Raw genomic sequence first — 15,808 nt, 5'->3', positions numbered from 1 at the left:
ATACACCCATTGTTGCCCCTCCACCTAGCAAATATACCAAGTCATGGTCACACATTATATAGCATGGTAGTTGTCGTATGATTTGGTCTTGCAAGTCTGGAGAGAGCAGAACTGAATTTTAGCCATGGTCTAGTCATCGTGCATAATAACTTGCACTGGTGTTGCATTTTCTATCCTAGAATTTCAATGTACTTCAGTGCATTAAGCTTCAATGTCTATGTGAGGCAGGTATTGTTCACAGCAGGAGAAACTGAAACCCAGAGAGGATAAGTGACTTGGTCATGCAAGAAAGGGTGCGGAGGTGCAAGGGGCAGAGACTTGGGAGAAAGAGGAGGAGGAGAAGAGGTTGGGGTCACAATCCTGGTGCCAGTCGCCCCCCAGTTCCACACAGGTTCCAGCACCCCTGTAGGTGCTCCCAAATTGGCCCTGGCCCTGGGCATGGGCTCCATGGGGCCATGCGTTAATCCACTACTGAGTAGAGCAGAAGAATTGCTTATCACACGCCTGCTAATACGCGGAAGAATGACATTCACTTTTCTTGCAACAGTGTTACATTGTTGACTCATATTTAACTTGAGAGTCACTATAAGCCGAGATCCCTTTCCACAGTACTCCTTCCTAGACAGTTATTTCCCATTTTGTATGTGTGCAATTGATTGTTCCTTCTTCAGTGGAGTACTTTGCATTTGTTCTTACTGAATTTCATCCTATTTCCTTCAGACCATTTCTCCAGTTTCTCCAGATCTTTTTGAATTTTAATCCTATCCTCCAAAACACTTGCAACAGTCAGAAGGAAGCTGTTTAACACCATTCCTTTTGTAGCAGCTTAGACAACCCTTGCTCATACCAACTGGGATCACACTAATGCATCACCACTCCGCCACGTCAGTGATGAGCGATAAATAACAATATAAAATAAGACATTGAAGGCTATAGACTACCAATCGTTTCTTTGATAGGTTGTAAGGACTGGTCAAAATCTCATCAATTCCAGGACCCAGGAGCAGTGAATAAAGGAGAAATAGAAGAATCATCCTCTCTCCTCCTCCTGTTGCTGACTTTTTCTATTTTAAATGTGTGACCAAAATTATACATTAACATAGATGTTTACATTTAATAAAAATGGGTTTGTTGTAGGTGGATGAAGTGGTAAGAGACAGATACTGGCAGGGCCTGGATTTCAAGCTGCGTGATATAGACAAACATTTTAATTATAGATGGCACGCTTTCGTGATAGTGTAGTTGGGTGGCTACCCCACTCCTGCAGAACAGGGAATAAAAGCATCCCTGGAGAGGGCTGTGGCTGGGGAAAAGGAGTGAAAGCAGGAAACCAAGCATGTTTGGGGAAACAGCCACAGCTGTGGCCAGATCAATTAGGGCCCAGCTGGTCCTGAGAAGAGGGCTGTGGGCCAGGAGCTGAAGAGAAGGCTAACTCTAGCCCTGGAGGGAGAAGGGCTGTCTGCCTGGGAGCTGAACATGCGGGAGCCTGGGCTGGGGCTGGGGCAAGGGGAGCAGGAGCTCGAGCTCCTGCCTGGTAAACCCCCAGGCTCCAGGCCTTGGCGAAGGCCTGCGCAGGTACTGGGGTCGCAGAGGTAGCTGGCCCTACCCCCTTGCCTGTGATGAGTGGCCATTCCAGACTGCAGTCTTCCCTACTGAGTGGGGGCTAGATGATGACTGGCAGTAGCCACTGAGGCAAGGTGGGCTTAGCGGGTTGGGGTTCCCCTGGGAGGGGAGACCCAGAGTGTGGTGGGGTACTGCTGGGGCAGCACCCCAAGGTAAAGCGCACTGGGGTCTGGGAGGGACATGGGGCTTGCATAGGGCGCTCCATACTCTGGAAAGAGCTAATTCCCAGATGACCAGCAGGAGGTGCCACCCTGGTGAGTCGTTGCCTTGCTGCAGATAGATGCCTGTAAGTTAACATTGGCTGAAACTTCCCATTGCAAGACTCTGTTTTCAGTTGCTTTTACCTTTGCCAAACTTAAACTGTTCTGGCTGAACCTTTCCATGCCAGCTTTCTGCTTTAGGCTGACGTTAAAAAAATTAGTTTTGGCAAAATGGTACAGCCATTTGTAGAAGTAGATTTCAGGAAAATCCATTTTTTGCCCACATCAAAATAATTCTTACACCTGTGTTGTTTACAATGCCGGTGGGAAAAATGCCCAGGTTTGGCCAAAGTTATCAGCCTTTGAAAAAATCTCAGTTTGCACATGTCAGGAGACACTTTGAAGTTGGGCAGCTCCAGTCCCTGAAGACTCCATCTGCAATAAGCACGCTCTAGCTAGCGCCCTCCCAGTTCAGACGTGTGGTCAGCCTGCCCATGTGGCATTTCCTCTGCTGCTTTGTGCCCCTCCCCCCATGCAGCACAGCACCAGCGAGCGAGGGGAGAGGCTGAGTAGCTGCAGCCCCCAGTCCCAACGGTGCCTCCTCTCTGTGGTATGGGGGGAATGGCTGCAGGTAGAGTCCAGGGCGGGGCCAGGCCTGGTGTTTGCAGCTGGCTCACGGAAAGCAGCCGGGCCTGAGCCGGCACAGGAGCCGTGAGTTGAGGCCTCATTGTGAGGTCCGTTTTGCACAGGCAATGGTGGGTGGCGTGGAGTCTCAGGGGCAGAGCCAGGGGAACGGCCGCCTGCCCATAGCCACTGCCATGATTCCAGGCACGATTTTATCCTGGCAAATTTATGCGTGGCACCAGGGCAGGGTCATATAACAGCAAAAGTTCTCGCGTCCATGACAGTGGTGACAAGCGTGACACAGCTGTGTCCTGAGCCACCACGTTTGTTTGCTTTCAATACGTGTGCAGACGAGGAGGAGGTGGAAGGTGGGGTGACCAGGCAACAGAGAGCCAGGCAGGCAGTGGAGTGAGCAGTGTGAGAAGGGGATGCTGCAGCCACAGGTACAGGGAGGAGCCAGGGAGAACAGCAGCCTGTGTGTGTACATCCCTTGGGGGTTACTGCGGGGGCGGGGATGCGACGATATTCCCAGAACTCCCCAAATCTTGGCGTTTGCGTGACTGCCCTTTGACCCCCACAGTCCCCTGTTTGCCACAGGCCCCCCACCAAGTGGCATCGTGACCTAGCGCATGGGGTCATGGCACTACTTAGGTTTGGCTCATCGGCCCCCTCCATCTCCACCGCCCAGTTTAGCCACTGGAAAGGTTGGGACTTATGTACTGGAGTGCTGTGGGGAGGAGGGGAAGAGTGTTACTGCTTGGGGAGGGGGAGTGTGGAAGGAGCAGTGTCACCAGCCTCAGTGATTTTGGGGGCTACTTTTCACACGTGTTTGCCAAAACCTCAAGTTTTGAGGCTGACAACACTGTTGCTGCTGCAGGCCACTTTAGCACCAGATGTGAGAGCAAGGACCCGCTCTCTTCTGTGTGATCAGTGCCTCCCCACCCCCGCTGCTAGCACCCAGGGGATCAGGAGGAGGAGAAGGAGGAAGCAGCCTGACTGAGAATGCAGAGGGGTGAGGAGTGTGTGTGTGTGGGGGGGGTTACACAGGGAGAGACAGGTGCAGGAGCCAGAGTGTGAGAAGAAGGAGAGTGAGAGGGGGGAATGGTTGGCAGAAGTGGGGGGAAGCAGTGGGGTACAGGAAACAGTGCGGTGAGGAGGGGACACTAGGGCCAGCAGAGGAGGAATTGGACTGGAGTTAACGGGTGGTGGATCAGACTAGAGGGAGCGGCAGAGGGAGGCATATTGGTGTGTATAGGCATGGATGTGGGGGAGGATAGGAGCTGAAGGGGTGGGGTGGATATGAGAGACCAGGATATGAGAGGGGGACAGAGACAGGTTTGGGGCTGAAGGGAGGAGGCATGGTCTAGTGCTTAGTGCTAGCCTGGGACCTGGGAGACACGGGTTTAATTCTGTCTTCTGCCACAGGCTTTCCATGTGGCTTTGGGCAAGTCACTTAGTCTCTACAGATTTCAGTTCTCCATCTGTAATATCGGCATAATATTGCTTCCTTATCTCACAGCAGTGTTGTGTGGATAAATGCATTAGAGATTGTGAGGCATTCAGATACTACTGTGGTAAAAGCTAGATAAATATGTTACATGGTTGGGTGCAGGGGATGAAAGAAATGGGTCTCTGACCACTATGGAATCCTCCCTTGCAGTTCCTAGAATTGATTTCCTTGAAAGAAATAAATACTGGACAGAATTCTGCAATGCTGAATTTTATTTAAAATCGATTAATGTTTCAGTTAAAAATATTAGTCATATTTCAGAAGCCTGTTTTTGTTTTATAAAGCAAATAAGTGTACTTAGTAGAAAGAAATAACAAATAAATTTAAGTTCTAGATTAATACTCCACACGTGCAAATATTTATGGGACGAGTTTTCCCATTGACTTTACTGAATGCAGTTGGCCTTTCCACAACCAAAAAGTTCTTTGCAGGATAAGGGCCTAAGAGACTGGTTCTGCACTACTTTGTGATGCAAAATTCCTATTGAAATCAAGGAGTGTAGCCTCAGCCCTTGAAGTTCCACAGTTACAAAATTAAAATAATAAAATAGGAAATATGGTCACATATAAAACTCTTCACTCTCAAGCAGATTCACCAAGGGGAGGTCATGCCTGACTAATCTAATCGCCTTTTATGATGAGATTACTGGTTCTGTGGATGAAGGGAAAGCAGTGGATGTATTGTTTCTTGACTTTAGCAAAGCTTTTGACACAGTCTCCCACAGTATTCTTGTCAGCAAGTTAAGGAAGTATGGGCTGGAGGAATGCACTATAAGGTGGGTAGAAAGCTGGCTAGATTGTCGGGCTCAACGGGTAGTGATCAATGGCTCCATGTCTTGTTGGCAGCCGGTATCAAGTGGAGTGCCCGAAGGGTCAGTCCTGGGGCTGGTTTTGTTCAATATCTTCGTAAATGATCTGGAGGATGGTGTGGATTTCACTCTCAGCAAATTTGCGGATGATACTAAACTGGGAGGAGTGGTAGATACGCTGGAGGGGAAGGATAGGATACAGAAGGATCTAGACAAATTGGAGGATTGGGCCAAAAGAAATCTGATGAGGTTCAATAAGGATAAGTGCAGGGTCCTGCACTTAGGACGGAAGAATCCAATGCACCGCTACAGACTAGGGACCGAATGGCTAGGCAGCAGTTCTGCGGAAAAGGACCTAGGGGTGACAGTGGACGAGAAGCTGGATATGAGTCAGCAGTGTGCCCTTGTTGCCAAGAAGGCCAATGGCATTTTGGGATGTATAAGTAGGGGCATAGCGAGCAGATCGAGGGACGTGATCGTCCCCCTCTATTCGACATTGGTGAGGCTTCATCTGGAGTACTGTGTCCAGTTCTGGGCCCCACACTACAAGAAGGATGTGGATAAATTGGAAAGAGTTCAGCGAAGGGCAACAAAAATGATTAGGGGTCTGGAACACATGAGTTATGAGGAGAGGCTGAGGGAGCTGGGATTGTTTAGCCTGCAGAAGAGAAGAATGAGGGGGGATTTGATAGCTGCTTTCAACTACCTGAAAGGGGGTTCCAAAGAGGATGGCTCTAGACTCTTCTCCATGGTAGCAGATGACAGAACGAGGAGTAATGGTCTCAAGTTGCAGTGGGGGAGGTTTAGATTGGATATTAGGAAAAACTTTTTCACTAAGAGGGTGGTGAAACACTGGAATGCGTTACCTAGGGAGGTGGGAGAATCTCTTTCCTTAGAGGTTTTTAAGGTCAGGCTTGACAAAGCCCTGGCTGGGATGATTTAACTGGGAATTGGTCCTGCTTCGAGCAGGGGGTTGGACTAGATGACCTTCTGGGGTCCCTTCCAACCCTGATATTCTATGATTCTATGATTCTATGAAGCCATCTGTGCTAATTAGAGAAATAGCCAACCAAATCAAATTGAAATGCATGTCTTAATATTTGGAGCAAGGTGTTTCTTATGACAGGCTTATGGCAAAGGAAAGTAAATTTCAGACACAAATGCTGACGTTGGAAGTTGTAAGGAGAAGTTTAAGGTTTCTTTCCCCGGTGCTTGATTGGACTTTGCATTCTGTATATGAAGAAGAGTACGATGACGTAGTACATAGTGCTTTTCAGGAGTAGGACGATGTATATTAAATATGCCGTCCTGTGCATGAAACTGTCTGTAATATCTACAACAAAATACAACAACAAGAAGAACAACAAGTGGTTAATGTTGCATATTCTATAGCCACAAAGAAAAATAACTATAAAACCATGTGTGATAGCGTAAGGTATACATGGTATTTGATTGCCGTAATTATACCACCTAATCAGACTATGCATAAATCAATATCTGATTGTGTCCTCTAAAGAGGTCTACGTTCTGATCAGACCTTCCCATGGTATGGTAGAGCTGAGAGAAACAAAGAGGCACTCTCAGTGCTGGCATCGTTGGTGTCTGCTAAGGAGTAAGCAGAATGCTAGTGCTTCTTATAAATAGGCTGTTGCCACGATTTTATGCCAAAATTTTCAGACCTGGGTGCCTCCGTTTGTTCTGAGTCTGCATCTAAGCAGCTGATCAATCAAGTGGTCTGATTTTCAGAAGTACCGAAATTACACTGAAATCAGTTGGGTCTTCAAGCTTTCAGCACCTTTACGCCCCATTTGAAAAGTTTGGCTTTGAATACTTTTTGTAATTTAACATGTTAAATATTAGATTAAGGACCAGTGGCACATGTACTTTAAAGAACAATGACCCATGAGGCATGTTAACAAAGAATAACAAATCCCACCAAAACATATATTTCAGCAGGACTTCTACAGTATGTAACCTGAGCTGCCGTGGGGATTAGGTTTTGGACCCTTTTGGTAACCCACAGCAGATGTTAACTTACAGCGACAGGTGCCGACTTTCTCCTTTCCCGGTGGGTGCTCCACCCCACTTCACTGCTTCCCCTAAGGTCCTACCCTGGCTCCGCCTCTTCTCCTCCCTGCTCTTCCCCCTTCCCCATGGCCCAGCATCTACCCTACCTCTTCCCCCCATGATCTGCCCCCTCCCCTGAGCGCACCCTGCCCTCACCCCACCTCTACCTCCCCCCTTCTCCGGCCCCTCCCCCCAATGCCTCCCACCTGCTGCCAAGCAGCTGATTGGCTGGGCCCACCAAACAGCTGATCGGCAGGTGGCTGGTGGGCACTCAGCACCCACTATTTTTTGTCCATGGGTGCTCCAGCCCCGGAGCACCCGCAGAGTCGGGGCCTATGCTTACAGCAGTGTTCCACATCTAGAGTAATTATGTTTGGACATTTTAAAAAGAGAGACTATTTTCATTTTTGTCTTAACCATGTCAAATGGTGCTTAATTCTTAACTGTATTGTATAGAAAATGAGAATTGGGACAGAATTACCTGTGGAAAGCGTGGTGCCGTTTTCAGGTTTGTTGATACAACCTTCTGTGGTTTGAGACACTACGGGGGTGTCTGAAAGGATAAAAGCATAACATGTAAAGAGGACTTTAATTGTCAAATGGGATTCTTGTTGAAAATGAAGGCATACTTTTCTTGATAGAAGTTCAAAGAGAAAGATGGTGAAAGTATTATAACTACAGTGACTCAAATATGGAAAGTTTATATTTTAAAAAATGAGCACCGAGATTCTATCCACAGAATAAATGCTCAGTAGCACATAACTGATTTGCAAAGCCAACTAGAGCTAAAACAGGGAAAAATGCATATGCTCAGGCAGTGCAGAGCCCTGTGCCTGTTAGGAGCCTGCTTGAAATCTTTGGCATTTGCATGGGAGCCAGAGTCTGGACTAGCAGATCTGATTGTAGGGTCTACACATTGGCTTTTCTGTGTATGCAAGTTTTTGTTTATGTCGAGCCAGATGCATTTTGTCCCGCCAAATTACTCAGTTGAGTTTGCCCCTTTGCAATGTGTATGTATACTAGGGGGATAAAAACCTGGCCGCCTGATTTTGTCTCGAGCTTGAGGCAGCCTGAGATTGTTGGCATTCTGGGTAGTGGTAATGTTGCCTATTAGCTGTACAAGAGACAGAAGAAAATAATCCTGATGAGGATACAGTCTAAGACCCATCTCTTAGGTATTTTTGATGTGCAAGAGGGGGATGGTCAATAAACCCCTCTTTTCCATTACGTTTGAAAGAGAGACATTTTTATCTGCTGCAATTAATTTATTGTATCTCAGATAAGAACCAAACAGAAATTACTTCTCTTAATTCAAGAGAAAAGGGATTATGTTTTTGATTTTGTTTTGTGTAATTCTTCTGGTCTGTTTTAATAAGCTAGGTGCTGTGTGTGTTATTACTTTTGTTGCAATATGTATCCCTTGTTCAAAACCAAACACTGTAGGCCAGGTCCGTGGCTGGTGTAAATCTACAGAGCTTCATTCACTTCAGTGGAGTTTTGCTGTTTTGCACTAGCTGAGGATCTCAGCCAGCATTTTCATTCATTATAGAAAGATTTTAAACTGGGGGAGAGGAGCCAAAACTGAGCTTTTGATGGAGAAGCTTCAGCTTATGGAGAGCGCAAATGCTTTTAGGAACAGTAATAGATTTTATTCTTTTATTGTAAAGAAACAGTGAACTCTCTAAATATGTCTAGAACTAGTTTTAATAATATAGTATATACCTGGAGATTCAATTGGGCGAGAACCTTCTTTGCTTTCATGTTGATATTTGCAACGATAATTCTTGTTGCTATTTTTATCTACGGTCAGCCAGCTGCTTATTGAGTATGATTGTTGATTGGCATCAGGGTCCCAAATTTCCTCATGCACTGCATTTTCTTCTGCATTCTTCTTGTCGTCTTCCCAAGTCACCTTAATAACATTTGGGTAAAAATCCTGAATGAGGCACATGTATGATACTTTCCCATCTTGTTCAGAAGAAGGAGGCAGGACCTGTATCTTCCTGGAATTGAATTTTGCTTGTATGTCTGGATTCATTTTGGAGAGAGAAATGTATTTGTTAGGAATTAAGTAAATTCAGAATTGCATTATACTTTGCATACTTTGCTTTTGAAACAATAAAGAAAGAATTCACAGGTTTGAAAGCGGAAGAGAAGCAATTTCATTTCTTGCATCCAATTCCTCCAAATTGCACTCAAGCGCACAATCTTAACTCTGAGTTCAGCATGAGAACTATACCTCGTTGCCAAATGTATTTTAACTACTTTATTTCTATAATATATTGTTACTGCCTATTAAATTCTGAAGATAGGAGTAAATTGTCCACTTCTGAGTTAGAGCTTTAGGGAGTTAGAATTGCAGAAGTTTACATGCTTGAATTGAATGCAGGTTTTTGTGGAACACTAGAATCTGTGAGAGTGCCTACTAACTTAGCTTCCAAACACAAAATATATTAAACACTTGTTGAATGAATGCTGAGTAGATCTTTATGTTCTGGTTCATTTCAAAATATTTGTGACTTTGAAAATCTCCCCTTTATTTACCCAAAATTTGTGTATAAAAGACACCGTGATAATGAGAGGAAGCGTACAGCTACACTGCAATAAAAGACCTGCGGCACGACCACAACTGGCCCAGGTCTCCTGATTTTGACTTGCAGGGCTGGGGTTGTGCTGCTAAAAATTGCAGTGTAGATGTTTAGGCTTGAGCTGGAGCGCAAGCTCTGAAACCCAGCAACGGAGGTGGCCTAAGAGCCCAGGCTCCAGTCAGAGCCTGAATGTCTGCACCGCAGTTTTTAGCACCAAAGCCTGAGCACCACGAGCCCAAGTCAATTGACCCAGGCTCAGAGACTTGGTGTTACGGGATTTTTATTACAGTGTAGATGTATCTGAAGCGGAGGATATTAAAGATTCCACAAACTTTTAATAAGGCCTCTTTTTAAAAATCACTAGAATATACTATCAGGAGATTAATTTGCCCTGAACTAACTGTGTATACTATTTAAGAACCTGGGTAAGCACCTTTAAAATGAGAGTTAGAAAAGTAATCTTTAAGCCTTTTCCACACTAAGAAATGGAACCATTTTGAATTTTTTTTAATCAATTATTCACCTTAAAATGATATAAAAACATACAAGATGTATTCTATTGTAGACCCGGCCGATACAACTTCGGGGGAAATGTTGCTGAATGCTGTTTTGGGAAATTACAGTAAATATCTTAACATGTATCCCTCAATGACAAATATCAATTCTAAAATTAGCAAGGATGATGCATCCTGAAATGTCTTTGTTCATGTATTTGGCCAATGTATTGGAGCGTTATGCTTAGGCTCAACACCTCTGAAAATCACGCCACTTAAATGCCCCAATAAGTATTTAGGAGCCTAACTTTAGTCAACCACTTTTGAAAATCTTGATTCTGAAGCATTATTAACAATGGAGCTCTCAACAGAGCTCAGCGATCAAATCTTTGCTGAGGAATAGAGCTGTGGCTCTCAAACTGGTGACCCCTTTCACAAAGCAAGCCTCTGAATGAAACCCCTCCTTATCAATTAAAAACACTTTTTATATATTTAACATCATTATAAATACTGGAGGTAAAGCAGGGTTTGGGGTGGAAGTTGACAGCTTGCGACCCCCACACCCATGTAATAACTTTAGTCAACCACTTCTGAAAATCTTGACTCTGAAGAATTATTAACAATGGAACTCTCAACAGAACTCAGTGATCAAATCTGAGGAATAGAGAGAATGTTGCTGCTCGTGTCCAAATCCCGAAACTGATGAGCAAAGTGCCAATAAGTGAACTTCTGATGTATCTCCTGAATTATTTTTAAATAATTCTGCCACAGTATTAAATTTGTCACTCTTGGAATAGAGCTGATCAAAAAAAATTGCAAAAAAATCACTTCATGAAATTTATAAAATTGCTGCCTGCTATAAATGGATAAAACAGAACCAAAATATTTTTATTAAAAGTCTGAACTAGAAAGGATAAAAATATTATTTGATCCCCGAATTTGTGCAAGCACCTGAAATCATAAATACTGAAGTAGACCAAAAAAGACAGTATAATTAAAAGGAATCGTAAAAGGCCAGTAGGCTTGGGGATTGGTTATATTCCTATTGAAGTCTCAATGACAAAGAAGAGAGATACTTTGAGATGCATATTTTAGCAACCTAAATGTAGCTGGCCCTATGGAACATTATGCAACAAGGGCGAAATCCTAGTTCGACTTTCTATAGCACATGTTGCGTAGAGTCTCGCTGATATAGACAGGCTACAAAATATGTTGGGCCAAATTCTCGACAGAGCAGCGGTAGAGTTGTACTGATATAATAAGAGGAGAATTTGATTCAGACTATAGAATATCTTCCTTCATATTGCTTGTGTTTGTTGTTGAGAACAATCACTGATTTAATTGTTGCAAAATTTGGAAAATTCCGTGTCTTATGACAACAGTATTTCAATATGTTGGGGAAGAAACCCGCTGTACTATGCAGTGTGCCTAAATTAGTCCAGAACTGACAGGGACTCTGATCCTGAGGTACTGAGTTGCTTCAACTCCCATCAAAGTCAGTAGCAGATCAGAACCTCTCAGGACTGGGCTCACAATGCATGTTACAGGCTCAATTCTATACTTATTAAAATATAGGGAATTTTGATGCTGGATCAGACCCTTTTTATTCCTGCACCCCTGCACTCTTTTGGGATGGCATTTATGTTTTAGTATGAATTTGAATTGATTTTGTGCAATAGAAAATTACAATACTAATCTAAAATGCTCATGTCAGTAATCACATATACAGTATTCACAAATATTGGCTCTCTTGATTCCAGTGCTCATCCTTTCTCCCTAACCTTTCACCTTCCCCTACGCCCTGAACAAGAGAGGAAAAAAATTAGGATGAAATCCGGGCTCAATCCTAGTCAATTGCAAAACTCCCATTGACATCAACGGTGCTGGGATTTCACTCCTAACATCTTACATCTCCTGACTAATACATACTTGTGATATGGGAGGCTAAATCCTGGTCACCACACTAAGCAGAGGAAAGGGTGTTTCTCTAAGAAAGCTACATGTTGGACAGGAAGATTAAATCTTTCCCCCATCCTAGCGAGAGCATCATAGCCCAGGAGCTTAAGTAATGTCCATGCAGTTGCCCACCCACTGAGCAGGCATTTTGGCCAGTTGATCTCACTAGTCACAGACCCACTAGCCATTCCATGCCCTCACCACTCACCTATCCCTGATCCCCACAGTTCTTTGGTGCACAGGGGTACCCTAGTATAGTCTCTTTGGCTTGCCCCCCCCACAGAGGATGGAACTATGGATGTTCTCCTGGTCTGGGGTATTGACCCCTACACAAGAGAACAGCCCAGCTTTGACTCAGGATTAGTAAAAAAACCCTCTATATCAATAATTGTCAATGTGATCATTCATCTGTTTTACTCTGAATTCTGTACATTAACCTCACATTTAGATAGTAAAGACATTCATTCTTCTACTGTAGATTGCATAACACGTTTCCATTGTCTGTTATCCTTTTTGAATAAATTGTGCTCTGCAGTCTCTAATTTTATATTATCACAAGTAACATTTTCTCTACGCTACCATAGAACTTACTTGAAACAATGAGCTTTGTGCCAGATCCGAAGACTTTGATATAACTGTTGTCACTGTGTTCATGTGCTTTGCAAAAACTCGTGGGCCAGATCTTCAGCTGCTGGAAATCAAAGGCGCTCCACTGAGGATCTGGCCCACAGAGCTTCCATATGGCCCAATATAGCTTCATATAATTTGATGTGTAATTGTGAACAGAAGTTGATAGAATCACTTTAATATACGAGACTTGTGATTTAAATGGCTTTTCCTTACAAAATGGCAAATGCTTGATCCTGTATTCCTCTGACACCCCCAAACTAAAGTGAATTTAGTGCTTGTGAAAGGTGCCATATTGACAGCACTGGAAACTACCTATATTGAAAATACTACAGCATTCTACAGTGTGCTGTCCCGTTCTTAATAATGTTGTTGTAAATTGTGATGGGTGATTTTTGACCATTACTGGAGAATCTTTTATTTCATGCTGGATTTCTCACCTGGTCCTAACAATGCATTTGAAATCTGTTTGCAAAGGTCACCTTTAAAGGATGAGATGGTAAATTATTCTTAATATCCCTTAAATTCTTGGTATTTCTGCTAAAAGTGGCAGCAACAGTGCCTATCGTGATAAAGTTTTTTTCAGGTGGACACCTGTCCTCTGAATATTCTTTGCTCACAACTGCACATCACTTTCTGCCATAAATTTGGATTTGGTCTTTTAGGGCCAGTGGGGTTTGGATCAGATACTTTTATATATTTTTCTATAAAGAGTTTGTTATATTCAGTTGGTAATGTCAAAAATCAATTCCTAGAATTGTTTCAAAAGGCAGCAAACCACTTTAAAAAACCTTAGACTACTTGAGAATCTTATCAAAAAAATATCAGTAATAGTAGCTCCTTTGTACTTTATAACTAATCTGCACTGATCACTCTGTTCTTAATGCACTCTGTTTTGCCAAATCCCAAGTAAATTCCATCATATAATGGATCAATAATAATCCATCAATAATATTTTTGCATTTATTTCTTTCACAAAACTTAACGTAAAGTTTTGGTGAATTTTTTTTTCTTATTTTAAATAAAATGACTAAGTACTTGTGAAAGTTGTCAGATAGCATTGTAGACTGAATCCCTTCTTCATGGAATAGATACAACACAGGCAGGGACAGGGGAAACTTCTTCACACCATCCCATCGAGCCATGTCAGTTTTGTCCTGGAAGGACAACCTCTAGAGATGAGAGGGGGCAGTTTAGTCTCCACATTCAATTCAGTCTTTGGCTTCTGCACTGAGCCTGCCATTAGTACCAGGTTTTTTCTAGAATATTACGTTCAGAAGAATCCAGTTATATCATTTTAATGTTAACGTCTTCAGTGATGACTAGATGCACTTCAATGGATACAATAAGAGAAGCACAATTATTCCTATGTCATGCTTATGACAGCGCCAAGCTTGGTTCTGTTTCCAAATCTTTTTACTCATCTATTCCACGAAGCAAGAATTCTGAAGAATTCTGGTAGGTCCTGACCCTGTTTTCACTTACACTGGTGTAAATCTGGAGTAGCTCCATTTTGAATGAATAAATGGAGGAAGTCAGTTTAAAAAGAGGAATAACTAGTGTGAGAGCAAAATCAGGTCTGCTAACTACATATGACTTTAAAAGCAATTTCTGCTTCTTCAGTATACTTGTGAATAATTTTGTCCCTGCTAAGAAGTACGGTTATACAACATGGGTAAAATCCTGGCCCCAAAGTCATTGTCATTGAGTTCTGTGGAGTCAAATTCAGCCCTGCGCACAAATGGCCACAATTTCATTTGAACATTACTTAGAATTGTGCAAGGGTCTGAATTTCTCCCTGATCTTAGGTGTTTTTTTTTTCAAGAACTTACTTAGACAATATTTGATATTTCTCTTTGAGAAGATATTTTGTTACTAAAATATTTTATTGTATCCTACAAGTTTAATACACTGATAAATCAAGTGAGCAATCTTAGCTCTTCATGCTGTAATAAATAATCTACACATATCACAGACATGGTTCTCCATTCCTTACACAGTCAAAACAGCTGGTAAAGCTATGGAAGTTTTGCCTGTCAAAGAGTGCAGGATCTTATATAGGTAAGAGGATTTAGGAAAACTGTCCATTGTAAACTATAATGCTAACCAAATTGTATCTACATTCTTAATACCATACAATATTCACTTAAAGCAACATGCTGATCCTGAACTGATATTTTTAGAATTAATTATGACCATGTATTTATTTTAATTGGGTAATCACATACACAATATTCACAAATATTGGCTCTCTTGATTTCAGTGCACATTCTTTCTCCCAAACCTTTCACCTGCCCCTACGAGCTTAACAAGAGAGAAAAAAATTAGGATGAAATCCAGGCTCCATCGTAGACAATATAATTGTAAGGTTTTGGTTTTTTTTATATAATTTAAGTTGATACACCATGACTAGTGAACTATGTGCTTTGAGCACAGATGCTAGAATATGTTCAACTTAAATGACCCTGTCCCACATCACCAGGATAACTAGGGGGTACTAAGGTAAACTTGATTGTGAATTGAGCTTTAAAATAGACTGACCGTTCTAGCTGATTTATATAAATGTGCAGAGCATGATTCTGAGAGAGTAAGGACCTGATTTTCCTTTGTCCTGTGTTTGTGCAGTCAGTTATGCCAATGCAAACTGGGTGTAACATGCAACTTAATCAGAATGGTAGCATTTCCCATTGACTTTTCATGAGCGTAAATGGCTTACAAGAGAAAGGCAAAGAAGACTCAGACCCCAAGTATATATTGTGAAACACTATTAAGAATACTTGGAAGCGTCAGTTTGCCTGTAATGCCAAGGTACTTCACACAAGACCATAATCTCTTGGGCCGAATTATTTTGCTTATACTGGTGTAACTGCAAGAATTCAGCTATGAAGATACTGACTACTTCAGAGATTGCTTCTTTTGTTTTAATTGAGAAGCATGATGTTGCTTCTTTCAGAGTTGTTTAATTTTATGCATGTTAAAGAATTTGAGTAATATCAAAGCTAAGATACATTTTTGCAATTGGACCAAGGACCAGCATCCTTATGGCGGCACATACTCTGAAAAATGACATTTAACAGCTGATCTTTAGAAATATTAATTAACTTGAAAAAATCTACTTTAAATTTATCAGTAAAAATTGCAGGTTTGCTCTGGGTTTGAAAAGTTGATGTATTTGGGATCAGATCCTACGAAGTGCTAACAACCCTAACTTGCACTGAAGTCTACAGGAACTGATGGTATTTTAAGTGCTCATATTAAGTGCTCACTACTTCACAAGATCAAGCGTACAATTGTTGACCTTACCTATGATA

General features: G+C 42.5%; 1 protein-coding gene across 1 annotated transcript in view; it reads right to left on the bottom strand.

Annotated features, from left to right (window-relative positions):
• Positions 1–5,955: 5,955 nt before the first annotated feature.
• The window catches only part of LOC311516724 (immunoglobulin kappa light chain-like), a gene marked incomplete at both ends in the record, with an annotated part of 74,241 nt that continues 64,388 nt past the window's right edge, over positions 5,956–15,808 (bottom strand). The window contains 3 exons of the mRNA XM_084621072.1: positions 5,956–6,098; positions 7,314–7,385; positions 8,555–8,860. Of these exons, the coding sequence (XP_084477198.1) occupies positions 5,956–6,098; positions 7,314–7,385; positions 8,555–8,860 (521 nt within the window). The remainder of the gene's footprint in view (positions 6,099–7,313; positions 7,386–8,554; positions 8,861–15,808) is intronic.

This window comes from Lepidochelys olivacea (genome assembly GCF_965140295.1).
Source record: "Lepidochelys olivacea isolate rLepOli2 genome assembly, chromosome: 2".
Lineage (NCBI taxonomy): Eukaryota > Metazoa > Chordata > Testudines > Cheloniidae > Lepidochelys > Lepidochelys olivacea.
This window is presented reverse-complemented; position numbering and strand designations above follow the sequence as displayed.